General features: G+C 47.5%; 1 protein-coding gene across 2 annotated transcripts; it reads right to left on the bottom strand.

Annotated features, from left to right (window-relative positions):
* Positions 1–176: 176 nt before the first annotated feature.
* Positions 177–18,256, bottom strand: LOC135815191 (serine/threonine-protein kinase D2-like). Of its 2 annotated transcripts, none has more exons than XM_065328451.1 (17): positions 17,728–18,256; positions 14,633–14,780; positions 13,487–13,618; positions 12,748–13,221; positions 12,228–12,299; positions 11,556–11,947; positions 11,202–11,279; positions 8,661–9,000; positions 8,285–8,367; positions 7,790–7,880; positions 7,057–7,325; positions 6,504–6,687; positions 5,557–5,632; positions 5,163–5,269; positions 4,453–4,538; positions 3,980–4,178; positions 177–671 (listed from the first exon to the last, which is right to left on the bottom strand). In XM_065328451.1, exons 1-17 carry the CDS (start codon positions 17,848–17,850, stop codon positions 610–612), a joined length of 2,916 nt encoding a protein of 971 aa, XP_065184523.1. In that variant the 5' UTR covers positions 17,851–18,256; the 3' UTR covers positions 177–609. The 2 variants fall into 2 exon arrangements, with proteins under 2 accessions (XP_065184523.1, XP_065184524.1); XM_065328452.1 differs by lacking the exon at positions 177–671 and adding an exon at positions 1,999–3,254 and having other exon boundaries at positions 17,728–18,255.
* Between the last annotated feature and the right edge of the window lie 4,645 nt (positions 18,257–22,901).

The raw sequence follows: 22,901 nt of genomic DNA, 5'->3' as shown, positions 1-22,901 counted from the left end.
CAACAGGACACATCAAGGATACAGTTCCCTACGTAGTTATAATCCACATGCTCTCTCTCTCTCTCTCTCTCTCTCTCTCTCTCTCTCTCTCTCTCTCTCTCTCTCTCTCTCTCTCTCTCTCTCTCTCTCTCTCTCTCTCTCTCTCTCTCGATTTGCATTCCGTTACATTGCACCAATGAGTATGTTACGTCCTTGTTTTGGTGGTATTCTTGCGGTGCAGTTTTCTATGCAGGGAGCTTCAACACAATCTTGACCACAATTTAGCCTGAAAAGGCAGGAAAAAATGGGTGACAGTGCCAGGGGTGCCCAGGAAATGCCTGGAAAGCCATGGATAAAACTGTGATTGCTGTCAAGAACAATTGAGGCAGTAGGTACGGGGCTATCTGTGGCTACTCTGTATGGCTGCATGACATGCCTGCATTGCAACATGCTGAAAACGAAAATACGCAAGATCATCAATTGGTTGCCAGGCTAGTGTGCCGGGCATTGGAAAAGGAATGGTTCTGCAAACAGCAGAAACTGAATGAAAGCCGTGTACACCAGTGAGCTGCCGAAACAATTCCCTTGGCTGACACGCTGCTACCGCTCTAATGCCAGCCTACTGGACACTCAGTGGTAGAGAAGTGGCATGGAACGAATGGACAGTGCCATGGAATGGCGGTGATGGCGGCCTGTAGCAAAAGTGAAGGGCAAAATGGCAAGCCAGACATACTCGTAAGTCAAGGTTTTCGGTGTGTCACGGTTACCAAGCTGACCTGCTCAATCGGGGCAACCATATTTTCTGCTAAATTACACAGCCCTTCAACAACACTGGGCGAGTCACAGATAAAATTAGTTATGACTGTAAAAATAATAATAATGTACATGCCCTCTCTAAGTTTTGATTCTGACTATTGCAGTCGAATTTAGCCGGATAAAATGCATACTACCTGAGATAAGTACCGGTACAGTGTGTGCAGGTACATACATGAATATGACAGGGTTAGACCTGCATCATTTTTTGTAGAAGAAAACTACTTCTACGCTACGCTCAAGTCAGTTTGGAAAGTTAGTCGGAGCCCAACCGGTAGTGCCCATCCCAACATTAGTACTTCAAGTACGTTGCCACCACTAAATTCGTAAAAGGCCCCGTACTGCATGATTGTAGTATTCATTTATGGGCTTTTATTGGGCGGTAGGAATCTCACTAATCTATGCTGTGTGGGAAGGTGTAACGTCTGTTTGTTTTCTCAACTTCACTCCTACCATCACAACGACCACAACCACAACACCCACCTTTTCATGGTCGTGCTTTGAAGGTGTGGTGGACGAGCGAGTCCTCTCCGTAGGTCATACAAACTCGAGTATACATCGTTACAAAATGTCATGTCGTGTATTCCGTACGTACCTATTGTACAGCTTTGAGCGGAATCGAGATCCACACAAGAAGCTGGCATGGGGTCATGCATGCAAAACCCAAGTGCATCCGGGTTCTTACTGTACAATCGGTAGTGATAACAGTTGCAGCCTACCATGCGATTGGTTTTACCTTCATACCTGCATATGTGATCGTTGTGAACTTTGTGCTGCACGTTTTCTGATTATGGCTTGCAATATTTCTCAGGGCCGTGGAACTTGTAAAATAGACAACAAACCGTACCCCTGAAGCTAACAGCACAGTAGCCATGCCGCGGGCAAAGCCGCAGACAAGAGCAAACGATCACCTACATCCAAAAAGTTCGTTGGAGTTCATGCAGTCCGGCCACAAGCTGGTCTCAGTGGTAAAAAAAAAATTATTATAATATCTGATCCATAGTTATCTAACTACAGCTGTATCTTCTTCTTGGTTCTGTTTGTCCGCTTATTATTATATTTTCTTTTCTCTTATTATCAGTGGGACCATTGTCATTAGGTTTAGGCCTGTTTTGGAACTCCACTTTAAATAAAGCCAAACAACACAACAACAACATAGGGCTCTGCTTGCCAGGAATTTGTCCAGGAGCCCACTGGGAATGCCGGTGAACATGTGTTGATAAGATACTTGACTATATCATTGTATGGTTGGTATGAAAGGCAAGAAAATGTTCTCTTGCCTAGAAATGTCGGCCAGAAGTTAATTCTAAAAAGGGTCAGAGATGGTAACGATGGTACTCCACATCTGGTAGTAGCCACATGATTATAAAAATTAATAGTTTTGTCATTGCTCTATAGTGTTATACAAAGGTACGCGAAGTGTGCAATATTGTTGGGCCTGGAGATCAGAGTATGAGTTTATCTTCTCTAACAACAAGAAGCCTGACCCAGCAGCAGAAAGATACCTTGCCTGAAGCATTATGGTGATGTGAAATACACACGCTTACTTGTAGCAAAATGTCACACACAGTAATAATTATTATGTGCGCGTCCAGAGTATTTGAGAGAAAGCACGTTGGCGGAAACTCAACACAAATCAGAATGGAATCACACTGTCGCGAGGTATCTCTGCTTGCATAGGAACTGAGCAGATACTACTGTCTGTACATGTGCAATCTATATCAACTCAGAGATATCAACCTCAGAGGCATACGGCAGCACCACACAATGTTCTGCTCCCAGGTATAGGCTGTGAGAGGAGAGGTGGGGTGTAAGAATGATAAAAAGCCTATGCCAGTTTACATGAACCCCTACGGTTACCATGCACCAACAGCAGAATATACCATTGCGTTTCATTCGAGGAGCACACTAAGCTATTTGGAAAGGAAGCGGAGCTGGCATAGCAATCAAAAGAATGAGAAGACATTTTAATGATCACTGGTTGCATACGGAAATGGGAATTGCAACAGACCCCGGCTGCATGCTGCAATCTCAACAACAGTATTATCTAATAGTATGCGGAGAAAGTCAATGCAGAGAGAGGGAGCGTGAGAGAGAGAGAGAGGGAGAGAGTGTTGAAGCAATTGAGGCCTCCGTTATTGATAAGTACACTTGAAGTGCATATATTACTGCAAGGCCTTGTCACAAAATATAGTGCTGCGAAAAGTCATCAGCATCGAAAGAAAGTCGAAGAGTATGCATCTCGAGTCTCCAGTCATAGGGCACTCTTGTAAAAGTCACATAAATCTTAGTCGCATGGATGTCGCATGTGCACGACGTATCAACCGCGTCCACAGTAGCAACAGAGTAGTAGACTGGGATGCCAGCTCACTTTAGAGAAAATCGTACACTTTCGTTGCACTAGATATTATCACACTTCAGTGGTTGAGATATTAGCTGTTCAAGATTGCTTTAGTGATGGCCTGCAGAAATTAATCCAACACAGAAAGGCTAACTTAGGAGTTCACCCTAACTCCAGAATACCAACAGTTTAAAGTACATTAGTAGTTAGGGTAGTTAGGGTAGTTAGGGGGTTGCTGCTCTTATCAACTCTATTACACATACACAAGTAACGGTCAATATGCATGTGTATGCTACGAGTATGCGATGCTTCAGACATAATTTAGGATAGGCTCCAGGGGCGAAACAAGGCTCAGCCCTGCTACTAGAGGCAGATTCAGAGGTACATGCGGTGGAGAGGGGGGGGGGGGGGATTTATCTCTCTCCTTGCACTCGTGGCCTGGCACGAGGGAAGCATGGATGCAGCGAATGGGATTTTCGGTCTTTGACCACGTTGCCATAGGTCTGATCTCCTCACCTCCCACCGCTTTAGGAGCTGCATCTGCGCCTTGATCCTTGAAGGGCGGGGGCGTTCCTACGGATGTGGAAAAGTCGGCCTCGAGCCGAGTCTCATGTGAACCGTGAAATTGTTATATATTTTTTGCACAATGTAAATGGGCAACTGCATGGGTATGCATGCCGCAGCGCAGCAATATTTTCCACTGGCTTCCATTTGGAATTGCCAGAAAGGAGCAGAAGACGGACACCCCATCCCAGACCTGGCCTTGATCACCTCTGATCTTTTACAAGCCTTTGCAGGTTCTGCATCAATTAGTAAATATTACACTAAAACAGATATGTCTCTTACCTCCCTCGTGGCGCTCATCAATGGTTGTTGTGGACCGATTCGATTGGGCAAAGTAATCGGCCTGCTTGCCCCCAGCCGGATTCTTACTAGCTTCGATGGCGGAGTTCGACTGCCAGTAGGCATCCTCGACAGGATGTGTGAGATAGCGATGTCCGACCTGACCTTCCAAGCCACGCAGGTCTAGCCAAGTTTGGCGAGTCTAAGAGCACAACGCAACACACACAGCCATAAACAGCATATACTCTATATGGCCAGGGAAGCACGCACACATTGCAAGTGCATATTCGGCACACCTACTGATTTTGGTATGCGTACGAAACATTCACATGTGCAATGTACACCGAGGGATGGCCCGGAGTAAGGATCTTTCAGATATGTGCATGATCACCAGGAGGTGGGAGAGCAGGTGTTGAATAGACTTCATGGTACATGTAGTCACATGCAGCAGCTGTGCACGAAGTGGTTGAACTAACCTGCAGCCAGGTGTGGTGGAGAGCCTTGACCACTGTGTAGCGTCTCTTCTGGTTGACTTGAAGCAGGCAGTTGATCAGTTCGATAGCTGCAACGATAGATGCAGACAACACTTGAAACATTTGGGATGGCGCAACTCACTCCGAAACTCCCATATTAACCCGCTTGATCGCCTCTTTTCTGCAATGAAGTCCATGACTGTGAGAAGACTAACTAAAGCCGTAACAGTACATATTTGGGGAGAGGGAATGGGGGGGGGGGGGGGGCAGGGGAGTACATCTACATCAATGGCACATACATGACCTGACTCAACCAATGCTGAAACAGCCTAAGAAGTAATCCATATCTACCCACGGAATTTTGTTCTGCTGGAGTGGTGGTGAACATGGTTGGCTGGAAAGTACGTGCGGCGGTGGGGAATTCGGAATTCTTGCTGAACCAACACCAGGCCAAAAGTGCTGCTTAGCCACCTTCAAAGCAAATACTCTACCCACCGACCCAACATTGATGTTAGTTACCTATCCATCTCTCCTCATTGCTCAGATTTCAAGACAATTATTCCACAGCTCCTCACTCCAGTGCCTGTCCTTGCCAAGTGTTTCATCTGTTCCCATTTTGCTTTCAAGGAAGGGAGTTAATCAGTAAGTTCAAAGTTCATGTTATAACAAAGCCAATTTAGACACGTGTTGGCAATGTGGTACTGGCAGCTCACCGTCCTTGCTGATCTCTCCCCATGGATTCTCTGGGTACATGAAGGCAGCGTTCTTGATCTGATCCGCTATCTCCTCGTCCTCATTGAACGGAAACGTGCCACTCAAGCTGTAAAGAAGCACACCAGAGAAAATGGAGACACGCGATGAGCGAATGCAGAGCAAGAACAATGACAATCATGCTAGACGTTTAAAAAATTAAAATGCTAAAATTTATTTGGAGTGTAGCATGCACTGCATTCACGGTACACACATGTAGTATGAGCCATGACACTGCTTTGTAGATAGTGTGAGGCACGCAACTGTGTTTTGCAGACCAGTGCTTTTGTAAACGCCAGTAGTGAGCATATCCAGTCACTGAGTAGTGAGCATATCCAGTCACTGAGTAGTGCTGACCTGACGTAGGTGATCACTCCAACAGACCACATGTCCAGCGATCGGTTGTAGCCCTTGCTGCTTAGCACTTCCGGCGCTGTGCATACATACACACACAGACACAGAGACACACACACACACGCACACGCACACACACACACACACAGAGGACAGAGAGGTGATATAAGTTAACTGCCGTTGTGATCACAATGCTTGCAAAGAGACTATCTAAAGGGATACCAATCATAACATACACCAGCATGTCAGCTATAAAAAGGGATGTTGCGATTGTGTCTACAGGACCAGCCAGGTCCATAGTATCAGTGAAATAACCATCAACAAAATTTGTAAGAAATTCAAGTGGAACATTGGATAAATCAAGTGAATGACTACCACCTGGCTACCCCCTTTCGCATGGCCGCAGAGCATGGCTGTTGTACTCTGCATGCAATGGTCATCGCACAAACCCAGTCTGTTTCGCAAACAGCCCAAATGGCCCATTTTAGACCCAGAAATCTACAAAACGACCTGTTCTTATCCTGTAAGACGTGATTTCATAACAAGTTGGAAATACAACGATATGCCAAAAACTCATCAGATGGCGAAAAGGAAAAACGATCTCGCAGATTATATGCATACACACACATAGCATGTTGGCATTTTGCAAGTGTAATGGTACATTCTAGCAAAGGTTATATTTACAGGTCTACCCTCGTTAGTAGAAAACCATGGGGGGGGGGGGGGGGGGGCTCAACACCATTCTTTGCCGTACAGCGGTATGGTCTACCATCAGGACTTGCATGTATGTGTAGGACACGATTCACAAGGAGATTTGGGATGGTTGTCTACTGATGAGGGGTTGTCTTGTAACCAATGTCGTAACGTTACTAACTAGGGTAGACCTGTACTTCCTCCTGTCACAGCGGGCACAGCACACTATGTCTTTCTCCGTGCAGTCTGCCACTCACCTAGATACGCCGGAGTGCCGACGACCGACTTGCGGAAGCCCTTCTCGCCGATGATACGGGCAAAGCCAAAGTCGCAAAGCTTGATCTGCGGCATGCTCATGTCTCCTTTCAGCAAGACGTTTTCCGGTTTCAGGTCGCAGTGCACTATGTTCTTGCTATGCAGGTGTTGCAGAGCAATCAAGATCTGCAAACACGAAAGAATATCATGTACATAGAGATTACATGATTGTACTTCTGCCCAGTGTAACCACGGTTACTTCGTGATCTGAGATAAAACAAGGCCCTTATGCCTGTCAAAACCTAACGCCACCCTATTCATAATGTGTAGATATTGTTGATCACCAGAGTAAACCGAGACAGTGCGAACCCTGCATGGACGAGGGTAACATTATTACCCTCATCTGTGAAGCCCCTGTACAGAGCCCAGATATTAGCACTATAATCTGGGTAGGAAAACACTGCCCCCCCCCCCCCCCACACACACACCCTAATATGCTGGTAGCAAACACTATCCACTCAAATCTGTTTAAAATACCATACCCAAGAAACTGACCTGGAAAACTAGGAAACGAGTGGTACGTTCACTGAGTCTTCCGCCATTGCTGGACAAGATCATCTCCAGCATGTCACCCTCCATCTTTTCCATGACAACGAACACACGATCAGGCGTCTCAAACATGCGCTCTAGGTTGACGACGCCCGGATGGTTCAGCGAGTGCAGGATTGCTACTTCATTCTTCAATGCGGACTCCTGTTTTGATGGGAATCGCAGTTTGTCAATCACCTTCACGGCAACTTGTCTTCCAGACAGTCGGTGTACACCTGGCAGTAGAAACAACAATCAGCGGCAAAGGGCGTTCATGTCCATGCTTTTAACAGCAAAAATCCTCGGCCATTCAACACTATCTACCTTCACTGACGAGAATTTTATACTCGAAACAGCTATATGAAGGAATTCAGTACCGGCGGGTGTGTCCCTTTGCTGATGGTGTGCCGCGTGGCAATGTATCGAGGTCGGCTTGTTAGTTCGCAGATACTGTGGTGGTTGATGAAAATACCCTCAGCATAAGTAGAATAAATCAAAACCTAGCTTCTCAGTCTTCTCTAGAGGGAAGTGGTAACCTGCAGTCAAGTTCTTGAGGAATGAGTTTGACCCAATGCCAACATGGAAAGGCAAATATTGCACTAGTAGTGGGCGCTGGACATCTAGCAAAGACAAGCTTGCAATGCACAACATTGCCAGTACTAGTAAACTGGCACGCACTGGCGATCGACTGATGACTCACCAGCATACACGATTCCAAACTGGCCGGAGCCAAGTGGCTCATCCGGGAAGATCTGGTACATGATGCTGATGTCAACATTCGGTGACTCATACTGCACACGTGGAAGACACCGGGACAACAAGTGACACACTTATTAACATCACTCTATTACCAGACTCCAACTGGAAGAATCCTGCAAGACTATTGGCGCCAGGAAAATTCTTCAACGGTGAGACAAACCGGCACCTCTGTCTCAAAGCAAAATTGGGTAAGGGAAGTAGGAAGTGTATGGTAAAGTACACCAGTACATAAGTACATAAGGAAGTCTGTGGGATGTGTTGATAGTTGCATGCAAAGACCTACAGGAAAGACCGAGACCATCCACTGATAAATGCCGTGCATGTAATTGACCGGAGCATATCACATTGGGATACTGATTGGTGACTGGCTAGTACTTAGCATTTGCACAATGTACGGCCAGTACAGTCGGTGCACAGTGTTTTCACCGGGGCTTACCTGACGGACGGACTGAGTATGTTGCGCATCAGGATGCTGTGTGATGCTGGAATCATTGTGAATGTCTGTGCTGGGAGGACCGCCTAAATCCATGGTATGCACACAGACACACATACATGCGGGCACACACATACTGTTATGAGGATGCTGCTAATACTCTTCGAAGTACATGTAGTTGGAATGTGGTGATCTCTCTTCACTCGGGGCGATAGCGTATGAGCAGCCTTTACCGCGACAGCAGTGGACGGCGCCAGTGACATAGGGATAACATAATCGTAGCACAGTGCACGCAAACTGACCAGTCCCTTCTGCAGCCACATAGCAAACTGGACCCACGAGCTCGCAGCCACACAGCTATTCCGCAGTGACAACTTACGTGGCGACGCAGACTCGGTCACACTGACAACAGTCTTGACACTTGGCTTGGGAGTTACGGGCATGAAAGCGGCACGGATAGCCTTCTCCCACGGCGTTCCCTGCTGCTCACCCACCGCTTGCTTCAGAGCATCACGCAGGGTCCAGGAGCAGCGTTCTGGGAGTGCAATCGCACCATTGCTGAGCAACGAGCTTCGTTCTAGTGACGGTACCCGCTCACCAACATAGAACACCATATCCTTGGGCATGTTGAACTCAAAGCAATGTGGAGTGCTGTTGGGAGGTACCGGAGTGGCCGAGGTTGGTACCCCGATCATCAGAATGTTGGAGAGAGCGATCTCCTGTATGGCAGCAAAAACGTGACTACAATGTAAATGTTATACAGTACAGGCAGGCGATCATCATCACAATATAGCTCGCGACTGAGAAGTATCACCAGGCAGCCTCATTTGCAATGTTCAACAGTATTCTACGCAGCCTCTTTTGCAATACATAATGCATTAATGGCATAGTATGCAGCCACCGTTTTTATTTACTCTATTTCATGCACTTGCGGTTTTCTTCATTCAGCTCTATTTCACGTACTTACCTAGGGTACCCTGTAAAAAGACTTACAGTCTACTACTACTACTACTACTACTACTACTACTACTACTACTACTACTACTACTACTACTACTACTACTACTACTACTACTACTACTACTACTACTACTACTACTACTACTACTACTACTACTACTACTACTACTACTACTACTACTACTACTACTACTGAACAAGTCCGACTTTCGAGATGCGGTGTGCATACGCTATGGGTACCTGCCACTGGATGTCCCGTGCAAATGCGCTTGTGGAGCGGACACCACCCTACACCACTCGATGACGTGTCCACATGGGGGGTACCCGATGGCACGTCATGACGAAATCCGGGACACCCTGGCGGCTGTCCTTGGCGATGTCGTGCCAGACGTGGAGGTCGAGCCTAGACTGCTCCCTCTCGATGGCGAGGTGCTCGCCGGCCGGACCGCCAATCGCAGCGCTGAAGCTCGTTTGGACATCAGGGCCGGGGGTTTCTGGACAAGGCAGCAGGACGCTTTCTTTGATGTTAGGGTCACCCACCCTAAAGCGTCCCTGCTGTCGCGTTCGGAAGCCCTTGGCCAACTGCGCACCAGCGAGTTGGAGAAGAAGCGAAAATACTGCCAGAGGATCACGGACGTCGAGCGAGGTGCCTTCACTCCGTTGGTGTTTGCTACGAATGGCATGGCTGGGGCAGAGTGTGGAATGTTCCTGAAGCGGCTTGTTCAGCGCGTGGTGGAGAAGCACTCTGACCTACAGTACTCCGTCGTCATGCACCATCTTCGTGCCAAGATTGCCTTCTGCCTCCTCCGCTGGGCCGTAACCTGTCTGCGTGGATGCCGGGGAGCTCGGGGCGTACGCCGTGGCAATTCGTTTGTCACGGAGTGCAGGCTGCTCCGGTAGTGGCATGGGGCTGTGTGGCCGATCCTAAACGGATGCTGTGACGTAACAGACATATCTGTTTTTGAGCATGTCTTTGTTTTTTTTTGTTTTTTTTTGTTTTTTTTTTGTTCTACTTTTATAATAGTTTGTTTTGATTTGTTTATCGGACAGATCGAAATAAGCATTCACACGCAGACAAATTATACATCCACCACCCTATTGGTTTATGATGTTTTTACACATATACCCCCAATAGGCTATTTATCAGACTCGAGTTTTCAACTTACACATTCCACATTCACCACTCAATCGGCTTTTGGTTTGTTCACACATACGTACCATACGCGAACTATTGGACTTGAGTTTTACCTTGTGTCCTTTTTTGCAGTCAGCAGATTCTTTTGTTGGACATTGTTTATTGAGTTTCTTGTTGCTTTTGGTTTACGCATATGCGTCATTTGCCCGTAAAAGAGGCCTTGTTACTACTACTACTACTACTACTACTACTACTACTACTACTACTACTACTACTACTACTACTACTACTACTACTACTACTACTACTACTACTACTACTACTACTACTACTACTACTACTACTACTACTACTACTACTACTACTACTACTACTACTACTACTATCAACAGCTGCTGGAAAAGGGCTCAATGCGCTAAGCGCAGAGCATTTTACCTGTAGAAGATGAGAGACCACTCGGAATTAGTTGCAACTAATTCCGAGTGGTCTCTCGTCTTCCACATAACAGATTGTACTCTTTCTCTTTTCAGAAATCACAGTATGCACTCAGACTCCAATTTATAACCGTGCTGCATGAACTCACACATACGCACGTTCACACACATACACACGCACACGTTCACACACACACATTCACACACACACACACACACACACACACACACACACACACACACACACACACACACACACACACACACACGCGTTCACACACACACGCACGTTAACACACACATACACACACGTTCACACAAAGTGAACTAGTCAGTGATTAAAATGCCTGTGGCACTCCATGAACAGTGCAGGAAAACAGGATGAACTTACCTTGTGGACACGTGTGCTCTCCGGCGATTTGTACATCAGTATGGTGCGTGCATCCAGTCGCCAGTACAGCAGCTTACGCTGAACAACAAACAAGTCCCAAACACACCATGGTAGGGATGTCACCTTGAGAACATGGAAACACGTCCAATCAACTGAGTGAGCTGCAGGCGTAACCTTCTTCATTGCATATCAACACTGCAATTGAGGAATAGTCTGCTCATGAAACAGGAGAGTTCACTATTATAATACTACATGTCTACTCCAGTACACAGAACACCACATCAACATCAACACACACACACACGCGCGCGCACACACACACGCGCGCACACACACACACACACACACACTTACATGGGGATCAAGGGACGTGAAGTGCACCACCCAGCCCTCCTTGATCACGTCGCGCACCTCCGAGCGCTTGGAGTAGTTGGCGGACATGGCAATGCGCATCAGCGGGATGTTGGACGACGTGTTGCTCTCGCTGACGTGCAGGGACACTTTGTCGGACGACGACGACGTCCCACTCTGATGTATAGGACTAGTGACCTGACCATCGGAGCTGGTTCCATTCTGCTCAGGCCGCCTGCCACCGCTGCTGCTGCTGCTGCTGCCATTGTTGCTCTTCGATGGCGATGCATTCTCCGCATGTTTTTCGTTGGCCTCGTCGACACTCTCGTCCACACTGGACAGCGCTTCACTGTTGTTATCGCTGGAGCGGCCACTTTCCTCCAAATGTAGCAGCTCTGAAGGAGAGAGGAGGATATCATTGGTAAGGAGCTGAGCGGATGGAAAGCAATTTGAGCGCAAAACATGACATTCTCTGACTTTTCATATCGATGATAAGCCCTGGTTCAAATTTTGGAAGTGGAGAATACTTGCATAAGTCGCCAGCTCTTCTAAGCTATCTTACAGCCAACCTCCCGGAAAAAGGTATCCCGATGATAGCACTATCATAATAATGAGTAATTTAGGCTGTCCATCACAAACCGGTACAGGAAATCTCCGTCCAGGATGTTGACATACCTTCAATGATTTCTCCAGTGCAATTCTTCTGCACTAACTCCATGCACCGGCGGTGAACATTGTATTTGCAATCTGCAGAAGCGTAAATGGAGCAAGGCAAAGAATCAAACAGATCTCCAGAAGGCTCAACGTAATGAACTGCATGCTTCAAGTACAAACTCATGCATTGACAAAAGATAAAGCGAGACAAGTTCAACAAGGCTGATTTAACATTCACAGTGATTATTTTACTGTGCATCAAGAGCAGCCGCTAAATGGGGGTTCACAGTTGACGTGCAGATGTTAGAGAATGAATATCTTCAAACCACTTGCGTTGCATGACCGCCGTAAAGTATTTCATGCCCACGCATGCGCATGTGTGTAGTGTGCGGAAACCATTCGCACTGTCTCAGCCCTGAATCACGTCTGGACAGTGTACTGTCGAAGCGCGAAATTCACTCACGTACATGCATATTCCTACGCAAGCGATGGATAGAATAGAGGTGATCAGCGCATGGTTGTGATACCGACCGCAACCTACCTTTGCAACGCATTCCCTGCCGGAACACACCGACAAGAAGACGACGACAGTACATGCAGACGGTGGGTCGCTTGAAGCTGTGCACGACAAACGTGTGCGGCACTTGCACACTGCCCGCCTGTCCGGCAAGCGCTCTGTCGATCCACGGTGGCCTGCCACTCCAGGACTTGGAACGCCGTGGTGCCAGGGCAGGCGGCGAGGCAGGCGAAGCACGCGTAATGGTAGAGGGCGAAGACGACATGGTGCTGCTGTTTGTCGAAGAGGTTTCGTCAATCGTCACCTGGCTGCTGGTCACCGAGGCGGGCATGGTGGCTGAGGACGAAGATACACTGTCAAAGCTTCCTGCGTAGTGCTTGGCACTGAGCGTTGATATACTGCCGTTCGGAGAATGGTGCTGGTTTTGCTGGCTTTTGCGACCAGAGCAGTCGTTGGGAATCTTGTAAGCACATCGCTTGTGATAGTTGTAGCCACAGCCTGGGGAAACAAACAACAATGGCCACATGGCAGAGTCACAACATAGGCCGGAGTCAGCACACGGATCAATGAGATATGCATCCAGCAGGAAAGAATACGACCCTCACACGTTTTGTTCATACGATTCAAAACTTGCCAGAGGAGGGAAAGAGGTCGAACAAATTGACAATTCGTAAATATACTGGTCGAGTTACTGGCAGTTCAATGACTCGAATAAAATAAACGCCAGTGCTAGGTGTCAGACTCAGCAAGTCTATGCTCTCACCACTGCATTTCAGGCCCTGGCGGATCAGGCCAAACAGCATCTGTCCGCAAAAGTCGCAGAACGCCGGTGACCGGTACGAGTGGACAGAGAGCGAGTGCGGGCATATCCGTGTCTCGCTGACTTGGGCACGTGCTGCACATACGGTAGATACGCAGAAGAAGACACACGGCTATGGTAGATACAAAAGAAAGCACATGGCTATGATGTGAAGCAGTCACACTGCTACAGCAGAAACCGATTAGGAAACTTAATTCGGAACTTGATTTGGGTGTGTATTCGTCTGCTCGACTGTGTTGGATTAAAGTACACCTCCACCTCCGACAGGGTCAAGTTAGTGTTTCAGATATAGATGTACACTCATGCACACGTAAAGACTCAGTAGCTAATGGCAGCATACGCAACTGCACGTACTTTGCGACTCAGGGAAATCCCCATCCATACTGGCCCCATATCAGATCAGAGGCTGATTGCGAGTTACAGGTAGAGTAAAACCTGTGACTAACGACCACCCCTGGGGGCCAGAGAAAGCGGTCTTTAGTGACAGGTGGTCCTTAGTTAGAGGTTTGCACTGCACAACCATTATATTATGAACGTGAGAGCGTCCGTGCCTGGCGAAGTGGTCTGTGGTGCCAGGCTGGTCGCTTTAGTTACAGGTTTTACTGTACTTGGATAACTGACTAATGATCGTAACACCACAAGCTGTGCTGGAAATAACCGTCAAAAATAAATTGTATTCCTCTACCGCACTAGTGCACAAACAACATCCACTGAGTGACACCGCAATACACCGGCATATTTCTAAAAATATGATCCCATCAAGCCAAGTGGACACAGCTGGTTATACACGTACATGTGCACAGGAAATACTGGCTGAGCAACATGCTGTGGAGTCATGCGCACCTTGATGACATCTGGCACCATAGTACCTCAGTACTAGTGTATCGCCAGGCCAGCAGCACCAGATCGGTATCACTGACAACGGATTCCTCAGAAAGCCTAACCACAGTTCCGGAATAACAATGCTAAACGAAACCGGCTGTTACACCCTCACGGTAGCAATTAGAATACATCGAAAAACTGCACTAGGAAGCACAATAAAAGTAGCTGGGCCACCAATCTTCCACAGTACACATCTACTCCACTTACTTGATAAACTTATGCCCACGATGCAGTCATTCTTCAGATCGCTAACACTGTTGATGCGTCGGAACGGCAACTGGTCTGCGTTGTCCGTCGAATCGACGACGCACAGAGTCAGCGAACCACTCAGGTTTATGTACGGATGATCGGGGTACTGCAGCCCAGACAAATACACGCAGGGTATATATACACAGTCAGAAGAACAGTCCCCCAACACAACTCAGAACCTTCCGTTTCCTACAATTTTTGTGTCAATTTTCAATTCCCGGAGAGAGAGATTAACGCAGCGCTTACCTTCCGGTAATGCACACTAATTTTATAGTCATATAAGAGCACCCCAGTATATCAGATTAAGTTAACGTACTGTACTGTCAGAATGATGCCGATAATTTATGCACACGCAGCCTTTCCTCGTTGTCAAACAGATATCGTCAATTGCATTATAATGCACCTTCTATGCCCTGTGTAAGCTACAGCTCCCACCAATGAGTTTGTCAACCCACACGTGCCTTTCAAGGCTTTGTGGTGGCCAGATTTCCATTCTTCTATTGGCCAGTCCTGAAGACAATAGTAAATGAAACCGTTCTGCATTTGCTACGTAGCACCAAGAGTACATAAACCAGTACTCTTAGTAGCACTGATAACAATCCAATAGACATCGACACACTGCACAGGGATGAACACAGCATGACGCCTCGGATGGGAAAAAGGACCACATTGCACATGACTTGTATCAGGCCCATGGCGTTGTTCTTCTTGATCTTGTGCGCTGTCACCAATACAAGGTCACCAATACAATCATGTAGTCGTATTTTATTATGTAAGTTTCACAACACAGAATTATGTTATTACTGCACATGCACGCTGCTGTTTCCTTTTTCTCTTTTTATTTTTGTATTCGGGAGTACTACTTCTAATCTTGTAACCAACACGCAACAGACTTGAGAGGTTGCTTGAATTTGCCTAAGGCCTGTGTATCTCAAAGCAGTGAATTGGAGGGTCTGACTCTGAGTTTACTACTCGTACACCGTCATGGCATGCTAACTCCCCAAGGCATACTGTTGCTAGCTTGTTGTTCGGCCATGTCCAGTTGTATGCTAGCTTGTAATGCACTGAGTCTGTCCTACCCAGCTACATAATCATTGTAGGTCTCACTTCAGTTCACTTCAATACTACATGAAGCAGCGGTTGTTCAGTGCGACTACTACTACACTGTAGTAACTCACTTCACGTGTAGTACCAAAATACCGATTGCATAGATCTGAACAGGCTACCAATAGGCGGCACTAGTATATCGTCATGATCGGCGAAGCCCCATCCAGTCTAGCAAGTCCACCCATTTACACGATGCCGCCGTTTGCGCTATACCTAGGCTATGGTCGTAAGGACAGCTGCATAGAGCGCTGGTGACTGTTCGCTGCTTAGGACGTCTCCTAGTTCTTTCTCGCTGGTTGAAAGTAAGTTTCGCGATACGTCGGCTTCCCATCGACCCATGTAACTGCTTGAATAGAAACACTGCATTGATATCGTCGTTTGAACTTTCCGAGCGTAATAACAGTGTTGGCCGAGGATAATGAACTCCGACCATTGTGGACACCAACGACATCGCGATATCGACAGGGCAAGCCCTTGGATTGATTGTCTATAAGCACTCGACAACACGCTTCAACTGTTCAAGTACTTCTAACACATTCCCAGCTACTGAATTGATCCTGGCACAAAATACACCACACACACACGCGAGTCATGGCGGGAGTAAATATGGGCGCAACCGTTGTCCTTTCTCAGTGTTTTAGCCACCTCTCATGACCGTCTCAAGTCTTCATCTATCCAAACTGTCGACAGGTCAACGGCATCTTCACTGATGAGGAAATCAAACTGTGAGGTGCTGCCACCTCGTGAGCATACGCTATGCACGCTCCCTCGCTTCCTCCATTCTATTTTCTCGCTTCACATAGCCGCTAAGGATCGAACGGCACTTACACAAACGGGTTCAAAACAAAAGTGTGCAGCGGGTTGTTGATTTTCCGAGGGTCTGTTTTGGACCGACTACTTTCAACGGATCGACAACTAATCGACACCCGATCGGCTCCTGCAAACAGCCCTGGAGCACACAAGAGCCAACGGATTTGCACCATTTGTGGAACAGAGGAAGGTACTGCCGAGTTCTATCGCACATCAAGCAGCCCACGGCCATGTGTATGGGGTGTATGTTTCCATGTGCGTGTGTATGTGTTTGTGAGTGTGCGTGCGTGTGTGTCTTTCTCTCCCACTCAAGCTCAAGCGATATTGATGATGCTCGGCATTGTCGCCGCGATAACACAAATGCAGTTTCAGGAGAAGCCACAGCCGATAGATCTACTCGGCACGCCGTTATCTATTCCAGGATCTGCACTACAGTAGATCTGGGAAACATTTCGAAATCAGCTTCCAGCACTAAAAACACCTCGAGCTCACGCAGCGCGAGTACTCACTGCATGACAGCAAGCTAGCTAACAAGATAGAGCATCGCAAGCAGCTAATGGATCTACTGAGTACTATTGGCAGTATTGCAGCAGCGTCGCCAAACGTGTCACAAACCACACCAGCCATCACAGTAACTCGCACACAACGACAACTAACAACAGACTGCAAAACACAGTGCCTGTGCCAGGAACATCTCAATCACAAAACCAAAACGCCCAATGAAACGCTACGACATCGGACTGTATAAACGAGTGTTTGTCTTCCCTTCCCCAGTGCTGCAGCACAACTACAACACGATTTCGAGCCACATGGCCTTACCAGTCGAGTCGTCAATCAGTTATCACTAGCACTACAATCAGAAGTCAACTCAAGTCAAGTGCTATGCTCTCAACGAAGACAAGAGTAAAGTTTCACAGAGGCACCCCGACACACGCATTCACCCCATATTCAGACGTGTACGCGTGTACCCGCGTACACGCAAAAGTCACAACAATTATCTTTCGCTGCTCCGCGAGGTTGTCAGAGAAGTGCCACAAGAGCTCGCGAAATGCACTTGACAGGACAACTGAAAAGCTACAGAAATACACAAACCCACCCGCATTCGAACATTGTGAGGCCTAGGTGAAAGCACCCACCTTTCTCTCCAAGAAGATGAGCGCTTGCTGCCGTAGCTGGCTAAGTTCTTTGGTGGCAACAAGTTGTTGTTCACGAAAGAGGCCACACTGGAACGTCACGGAAATGCCGTCGTGACTCTCCATCGCGCAGACGACTTGAGGGCAGTTGGAACAGAACTGATTGCTTTCTGCGAGTTCCTCTGAGGGTGGCTCCTTTCTTGACCGCTGCTCCTCCTAGGCTGGCTGCGGAGTAAGCACTGGTACGCGGAGGACTGCAACTCCCTCCTCCTGGACCTGGACTACGAGAGCACCACCAGCTTCCAGTGGCCGTCGCTCGAAAACTGATCACCACTCTGCTGGCCACTCAAGTAGACGCAACCATCAGTTTGTCACTTGAACAGTCAGTACCGAAGACCCATTCGACGTTTTTTTCTGGTAAAGTTAGCGGGGGTCTCATGATTGTCGTTAGCAGCGAGGATGCGCACCAGAAAGTGCAGGCTCCCTACTGCCATGCATGCAGCCAGTGCAGAACGGCGGCCGTTCCGCTCATATCACAAGTGCTTCGCGATCCTCTGCCTGTGCTGTTCAGATCCGCTACACTCACTGCGATACATGTGTGCGCGAAATGCCGACGAATGATGTCTGCCGAATTCGCGAAGTCCCCTTCGATCCTTCATGCAGTGATCCAGTTTGTCAACGCCGCGCGTGCAATACATGGTTTATTCGCAGACACACCGTCACAGTCAGTGTATCCCGCAGCGCTGCGGTGACCCGACACACGAGACTCGACTGAAGTCTGAAGCCGTGAAGGACTCATGCCTCATGGCAACAGACTCACAGTGTTAGAACACACTTAGATCAGAAATGACAGAAGTAGAACACCAAGTCACCATGCTGACCGTGCCAGTTGCCGCAAGACCAAACCTAGCACTCAATCTAAATCCGCCGGACTAATGTCGTAACCAAAAAGCGAAATGATGTGGCCACGCGGGTGGAGCAGCTGTTCAACGACGTAGCTTCATTGCCTGACATCGATTCTAGCCTTTCCTCACGAGTGGTACAGTGTATCAAAGAGAAAGAGAGCTCATCGAGGGAGTTGACATCTAACTTTTGTAGTACAATCACAATCAGACAAAATCTCGCACTCAACTAACTTCACAAGATGTCGATACATCCACCACAATGTCCATTACAATGTGTCATATCATCAACAAGAGTATATAAAGCCGTTTTATATGTACTCTTGATCATAATTATTATTATACATGTAGCACTTTCTACACAAGAGAGAGAGAGAAAGAGAGAGAAATGGGGAAGAACTTGTGTTGCAACTCCGAGTTTCATCATCTAATCAGGGAAAACTGTTACTCAATGATTATGTGCATGTGGCGGTCTGAGATTGGCGCTGCCTTTCTACGTTTAGTTGAGTTGGTCGGATTTCTTTGTTTGGGCACGTCTGACTTCTGAGCAATCCAGAAATCTAGGAAGTTATAGGAAGTGATAGTACAGACTACAGCTGTATCGTGGCCTGATGATGACAATTGACATGTCGACAGGATACCAGGATCATGCAGGACTCTTACATACTCCTTACTAGTAACAGTTTTGCTTGTTGACAATCAAAAGCGCGTGCATGCAGAACGCACGGCGGCAGACTCGTACACGCTGGAAAAGGTGGGCGGGCAGAACCCACGCAAGGCGCGTCAGCGAAACCGACAAGCAAAGTCAGTGTGATGTTGACAAGTCGACTAGTCACGGGGAGGCGAGAAAACACTTCCAGTGGCAGTGCCCGTAGTGCAAGTGTGGTGAGCCAAACAGGCAACACCTGAGCACTAGCCACAAAATGCGTACCCTGCTTCGCTGGAGACCTATTTTTATTTAGGCTATTTTTAATACCATGCTTACTTTAATATTAGTTATCAGTATTACCTACATGTACATACATGTAGTCTGTGGAGTTGTGAAGAACACGCGATGTGCCTGTTCACTTCTCACCTCACCCTCGCCACTAGTAGTAGTGGGCGATGCATCATGTGCCACACCGGTACTCAGGAGTGGTACCGGTGGTGGCCTGGCACGAGCGAAACCTCTCAAAAGCTGGTTGTGTTTCTCAACGCAGTCGGTGGTAACGCGAGCCCTTGGCAGATAGATAATGCCGGCGGAAAAAAATTGGCAGCGTTTGGCACTTTTTCTGGTATGTGTTATGCATGTTTGGTATGTGGATAAAGAGAGCAGAATTCAAAGAAATGTCTGTCATAAGGTTTGTAATCTTTGTATGGTTCTGTCAATTGCACTGCTTTTCGAGCAGAATCTGCCCATTTTTGGAGCATTATCCGCCAAGGCTAGATAACGAGGATGGACGAAATTTACTTGCGCCGGCAAAGATATTCCATTGCCATTGACCTCTTTCTCTTCCAAAGGTTCCTTTGTTTCCTTTTTCATACCGTTGCTTTCAGTCGGCGAAGTGCTCCGTCCTTTCTGTCGGGCAGTGGTGTCTGTTATGTACATGTACATTGTACATAACATACACCACTGCCCGACAGAAAGGACGGAGCACTTCGCCGAAGAGAAAGAGGTCAATGGCAATGGAATATCTTTGCCGGCGCAAGTAAATTTCGTCCACCCTCGTTATCTAGCCTTGGCGGATAATGCTCCAAAAATGGGCAGATTCTGCTCGAAAAGCAGTGCAATTGACAGAACCATACAAAGATTACAAACCTTATGACAGTCTGACAGACATTTGCTGTGACTCCGATGCAGCTCTGTGTAGGCCTTGACGGATTATGCTAGCATAATTTTTCGCATAATTCCTACCAAAATCGAATAATCGCATAATTCGAGGCAAATTGCACACGAATCGCATAAATTGGAATAATCCGCCTGTTCGCATCAAATTCCATACAGTCATGTTCTTACTTACAGTACAAGTACAAGTTGATGCACCAGGAAGTCGTAGGTTTACGACTCCCTTGATAACAATCAGTGACGGTCGTAGCTAGGTCGAACGGTGCGTTGACCCCGTTGAACTTTTGCTACTACACGTCTACAGTACAGCGCCCTCTACAAAAAAATCCCCTGTTATTTTGCACAGAATCATCATATACATTAGCAGCATATGTGAGCATAATGCGGCATAATACGATAACTTTTAGCATAAAAATAGCATAATTCTGCAATTTTTCAGCAATGCGAAAAGCATAATTTCACGAAAATATTAGTGTAGTGTCTGCCAACCTGTTCGTGTCTGAAGCACTTTGGACTTATACAGAAAGTGTAACAGGCTGACAGCACTAGCCGGAGGAACTTGCAAGCTCTGAGGCTTCACAACTCTTTACTCTCGAAATCAATTCCACAAAGAACTGAGAAGAATCAGCGGGTTATATAGGCCAGGGAGAGAGAGCAGCTGGGAGTGAGGGCAAAAGAAAGCAGGAGGACAACGGGACTCGAAACAGTGTGGGAGGATGAATGGACCTAAGTGGCGAGCAAGGTTTATGCAACAGGAATGCAATCTAAAAGTATGGAGGAAACTAATGTGAATGGCAGGCAGGGTAAGGGGGCATAACGATTACTAGGAAGACAACTGTTGGAAGATCTAAGGAAAAGGCATTTGAATGTGTGTGAGCTAGGGCTGATCAATAACATGGGTTCGGGGAAGAAAGCTGTTGGATGGGAAGGCATCTCGCAAGTGATCAAAAGGGGTCAGTGAGGGGGGACAGACTACACAGGAATCAATGTAATGCATATTTACAGCATGAATGCAACAGGTCAGGCCGTACCGGTCTGCAGGCAGGGTTGTCTAGTAGTCCTACTTCAAAGTAAGTGTTTGCGCGTGAGAAGTACTTAGCATGTACATGTGAACTACAAGTGGCTAGTAATACCAGGAGGTTGTGTGATGACTGTTCAGTGATACTGATAGAGCTAGAGATACTACACTCGCCCCTCCTCCGTTGAGACACGTCCTCGTGTCTACGGGACGGGTGTTCGTGAAAAGACAGACACATGCATCTAGAATGTGTGAAGGATTTGTCTCTCTTGTGGAGCGGGAAAATGTACATGTATGTGTTCGCGTCTCAATACATGTATTGGACGGTAAAGGGGATGCGTTCCATCGCGTCACTCATTGTGGACGGTAATAATTCTTGACTCTCGTCTCTCTGGGACGGTTCAACCGAAAAGGACTCGCTCACCATGTGGCGGTTTAATCATTGTTACTTGCACTGGTTATTGGAGTGCGTGCTTGCGGGATATACTGTATTTGGGGTCTGAAACGGATTGCTTGGTCGGAACGGGGTGGACATGATCGGGATGGGTAACGAAAAGGCTAGGACACTTTGTAGTCAGACCGGGGAGAAAGCGGTTGTAGGGGAGTGTCAGTGGGACGGAATGTTGGGCGATCTAAAACTGGGTAACGCATGTATCTGGACGGACATGAAGGTATATGGAGGGTTGTGAGTCCTAGGCTGTTGATCGAAAGGTGGGGCGGGGATTGGGAGTGGGATTGTCTGTGGGATGGAGTGGCTGAAGGAACGTGGAGGGCCTTGTGTATAGCGTGTAGTGTAGCAAACAAACTAAATGTGAGAGATGTTAGCAGGGGAACAACTTTGGCAGCAGAACGAGTTAGTGATAGGGATAGGGCCGCAAGGAGCGAGGCGAGGAGCATAAGAACAGAATGAAAACTACTGCTGGATGGGGGAGTTTGCGTAATACGCGGCGTAGCTTGCACGATAGGGGTGGCATGTGTACTAGTAACAGTTGCATTTGAACGGGTTGATGATTGAGTAGGGAGACAGCAATAAGGGTGACATACCTGGGTTGAAGGGAAGATGTGCCGTGTATCGCGACGACGATAGCAATACGCAATGGCATGGCCAATCTGCTTGCAGTATCGGCAATATGGGCGAAGACGAAAGGGCCGACGTCGCTTGGGTCGTACATATACCGGTGGCTGTAGTCCAGGGACATACCGGAGGGCATGGGAACTCGCTGAAGAATGATGGTGATCCATTTTGACGAAATGCGTACGTGACAGCGTCGATCTGCTGTATGGATGGACTGACGAACCGGGATTCTGCATCGTTCTCAGGTCGTCATGGGTTCAGAAACGAGGAGCAGCCGGGGCAGGAGCAGCAGGGGCAGCCTGAGCGGGTTGTTGTTGTTGCTGAGCCATACTAATGATACACGAGAACTACGTAATG

Source organism: Sycon ciliatum, chromosome 4 (genome assembly GCF_964019385.1).
Source record: "Sycon ciliatum chromosome 4, ocSycCili1.1, whole genome shotgun sequence".
Taxonomy (NCBI): domain Eukaryota; kingdom Metazoa; phylum Porifera; class Calcarea; order Leucosolenida; family Sycettidae; genus Sycon; species Sycon ciliatum.
The sequence above is the reverse complement of the archived record's forward strand: the minus strand, read 5'-3'. Positions and strand labels throughout refer to the sequence as shown.